Source organism: Octopus sinensis, linkage group LG28 (assembly GCF_006345805.1).
Source record: "Octopus sinensis linkage group LG28, ASM634580v1, whole genome shotgun sequence".
Classification (NCBI taxonomy): Eukaryota; Metazoa; Mollusca; class Cephalopoda; order Octopoda; family Octopodidae; genus Octopus; species Octopus sinensis.
The window spans coordinates 9,276,450-9,280,060 of NC_043024.1; the positions used below are offsets into that span (position 1 = coordinate 9,276,450).

Consider the following 3,611-nt stretch of genomic DNA (forward strand, 5'->3'; position numbering starts at 1 on the left):
AGCTGCTGCACAAATGTCGTAGCTAACATGGTTGGCTACAAGCCAAAAAAAAACAACAAAAAACGGTAGTAGAGGAGGAATTACAACCGTGTGTTTGTGGTCTGCTACCACAATAGCTCCTTTATAGCATGCTTTTCAACCTTTTGGCTGGAGCGGAACCCAGACTTTTGATGAGAATGGCGATTGACGTCTATATCTAGCATGTTTTGACTGTCCACTTTTCGTGTGCAGTCTTAATTGGTAATATAAATATTTTAATCTTCGGATTCTTTTTTAATATGCTAGACCACTGGTTCTAATTGATAAATATCAATTTGTTACCCTAAATTTAATTTTATATTATATATATATATATATATAATATATATTATTATCGCCCGATACTAATATGGGCATTCTATAAAAAATAAGAAAAAAGCTGACCGCTTATTAGCTCCATGAGGCCATCGCCTTAAGTTAGCTATTTGATACACAAACTGTATCCATATAACCTTTGAACAAGGGAGGTCAGTCGCTCCACACTACTGGCCGGCAGCTACAGACGCGTTTCGGGGTATTGCCCCTTTTCAATGCAGCGTAGCCAAACCAGTAGGTGTCGCTTCCGACAATCTCTGTTCAAAGGTTTTATTTACCTAGATTCGGTGGAATACATCCACTTGTTTTCAATAATAGAAAATTATTAAATTACTAAGTCTCTCTAAAAGAGAACAACGGCAGCGTTCCCGGAAAATATTATTTATCGCCATACTAATATGGCATTCTTATAAAAATAAGAAAAAAGCTGGCCGCTTATTAGCTCCATGAGGCCATCGCCTTAAGTTAGCTATTTGATACACAAACTGTATCCATATAACCTTTGAACAAGGGAGGTCAGTCGCTCCACACTACTTGGCCGGCAGCTACAGACGCGTTTCGGGGTATTGCCCCTTTTCAATGCAGCGTAGCCAAACCAGTAGGTGTCGCTTCCTAAATCTTTATTATGATTATAAAAATCTTACAGAGATAGTACATTACAATACAAAACATAATTACAAAAAGTTTACGTTGTTCGTTTGATATTTACATATGTTGATTATTGATTATGATACTAGACTTTACTTTTCTCCTTTTTTTTTTTTTTAAATTAAAAATGATTTTGGCCAGCTAGGTATATCACAGTCAGGATTCTTACCCGACAGCCTAAGAGCCCAGAGACTATTTTCTCCCTTCATGATGACCAAGCAGGGTTACTCACACCCACCTTTTTTATCACATCCTTCCATCGATTCACATACTTTTTCTGTGTCAGGTTCCTCTTCTCTAAATCCATCTTGCTCTTTAGATGGTATCTGAAGTATTTTAACATACCATATCCAGAGACAAAGGATCCTGACACCAAACCTTCCAATCTAGTTCTCCACACACACTCTTTCAGTACTGCCACCGTACAGTGAAAACAAGCCTCACCTTCCTTTGAGAGTCCAGCTGGCGGTATCATCTTTATTATAGAACCAGCCGATAGCTGTACTCGTCCCAGATGCGACAACACGTGTTCTACGTAACTTATTAAGCCTGACAGCTCCTGACAATGTACAAAAGCGTGCTGGACGGTTTCATCGTCCAACCCACATCTTGGACATGTCGGTGGCACTGACATTCCATGCCTATATAACTTATCGCGAACAGGTAGAGCATTCCTATAGCACTGCCAAGTCAGGGATTTTTGGTAATTGTCCAAATACCCCGGCTTGAAAGTCTTCTTAAACAGGTCGGATAGTTGATCCTCATCGAACCCCAGAGACCCTCTTAGGACGTCGTCATTTTTTGCCTCTACCATCCTTCTATAAAATGTCGAGGTGGTATTCCCGCAGCCGGCTTTGCCTATCTTGTGGATCAGCCAGAGTGCCTGTCGGCACTCTTTCTGCCATAAAGTCAGTTCCGTCTTTTAATGAAACCGGGTTTAAATCTCTCCATAGAGTCCGGTTGCGGGAAGAAATTATCTGCCAGCGGACTCCACACCTTATCACCTTCCAGGTGAAACCAGAGATGTCTCAGTCTCAGCGCATGCCTGCGCATCATTAACCAAGGCATCCCCAGCCCACCTTTAGTGGTTCCTGGCAACACACGGAGCGCCTTACAAGTGGCTTTCCTCCCTTCCACAAAAAGCGGAAAAGGAGTCGATCCAACTTGCTTAGCCACAAATCGGGGCAAGGCACGACAGTCAGGCGATAGGTGATTACAGATGCTATAAACACCTGTACCACCTCCGCCCTCCCTTTCAAGGAAAGATGCCTTCCGGACCACTCCCAAACTATGGCTTCTACCTTGGTCACTACCTCGCTCCAATTTTTCTCCGTCTGGGAGTCTGAACCAAACCAAACTCCAAGCAATTTAACAGGACCATCTGTCCAGTGTCCAACAACACTGGACGATATCGGCTTGTTCCTCCAGGTGCCGAGGCGCAAACCAGTGGACTTGTCCTTGTTAACTTTTGCCCCAGCCACCGCTTCGTATCTTCGGAGAGCACCTTCTACACGAGTTAGTTGTGCTTCGTTGGACACGATGAAGGTGACGTCATCCGCATACGCAGAAACAGACTTACCGCATCCGATTTCATTAGGATTGCATCTCACCGTCTCCAACTTCCGCAGCAATGGCTCAAGAGCCAAAACGTACAGGAGAGGGGACAAGGGACATCCTTGACGAACTGAACGCTTAATCGAAAACGGTTCCGTTAAGTAACCGTTTATCTGGACTGTGGACTTGATACCGCTGTACATAGCTGATATCCACCCGCGAAAGTCAGGACCTAGCCCAGCCGCTTCGAGAACCGTCGCCAGGTACTGATGATCTACCCTATCAAATGCTTTACTTTGGTCTAAATGGACCAATGCCCCTCCTTTGCCGGCTAATTGCCCAACCCTGTCTATAGTGTAGCGTAGAAGGTGAAGATTATCTTCGATCGACCTGCCTGGGATTGCACATGTCTGTGCCTTTCCGACAAGTTTTTCCATGACGACCTTCAACCTTTCTGCTAACACCTTGGCCAAAATCTTTAACTCTACATTAAGTAGAGTTATGGGCCTATAATTACTAATATTATCCCCCTTGCTCGGGTCTTTCTGGATCAGCGTCACAACTCCCCGGCTCACAGAACTGGGAATCCTCCCATTCTGTTGCCAGTTTGCGTAGACGCTTGCCAGTATGTCCCCGAACAAGTCCGGCATACAACAATAAAACTCATAGGGCAGACCATCCAGTCCCGGCGACTTTTCCCGGGCGCATTCAGCCAAAACCCCTCTTACCTCCGCGGGAGTAATCGGTCCTTCACAGCGTTCCGCTCTGCTTGGCGAGAGCCGAGGCCCACCAGCTAGGAAGTTCTGTAAGTCCTCCCCTCGCTCGAGTGGATCGCCCTCCCCAAACAACCGAGCGAAATGCTGTTGAAAGACCTTCTGTATCTCCTCCTGTCCATAGATTTTGCGTCCCTGTTCGTCAGTTAAAGACTTAATAGAGGACTTTTTGCCCTTCTGACTCTCCACACGACGTGCCCATCCGGCAACATTAATACCTTCTCGTTTCACTGCACGTAGCTTAGCTCTGACTCTACATCCTTCATGCTTGGCATTGAGGTG

The 3,611-nt window shown here is 45.1% G+C and overlaps 1 protein-coding gene across 1 annotated transcript in view; it reads right to left on the reverse strand.

Annotated features, from left to right (window-relative positions):
• Positions 1–1,309, reverse strand: part of LOC115225656 (G-protein-signaling modulator 2) — a 116,869-nt gene extending 115,560 nt beyond the window's left edge. Inside the window, exon 1 of the mRNA XM_029796572.2 lies at positions 1,275–1,309. Coding sequence (XP_029652432.1) covers positions 1,275–1,309 — 35 coding nt within the window. The remainder of the gene's footprint in view (positions 1–1,274) is intronic.
• Between the last annotated feature and the right edge of the window lie 2,302 nt (positions 1,310–3,611).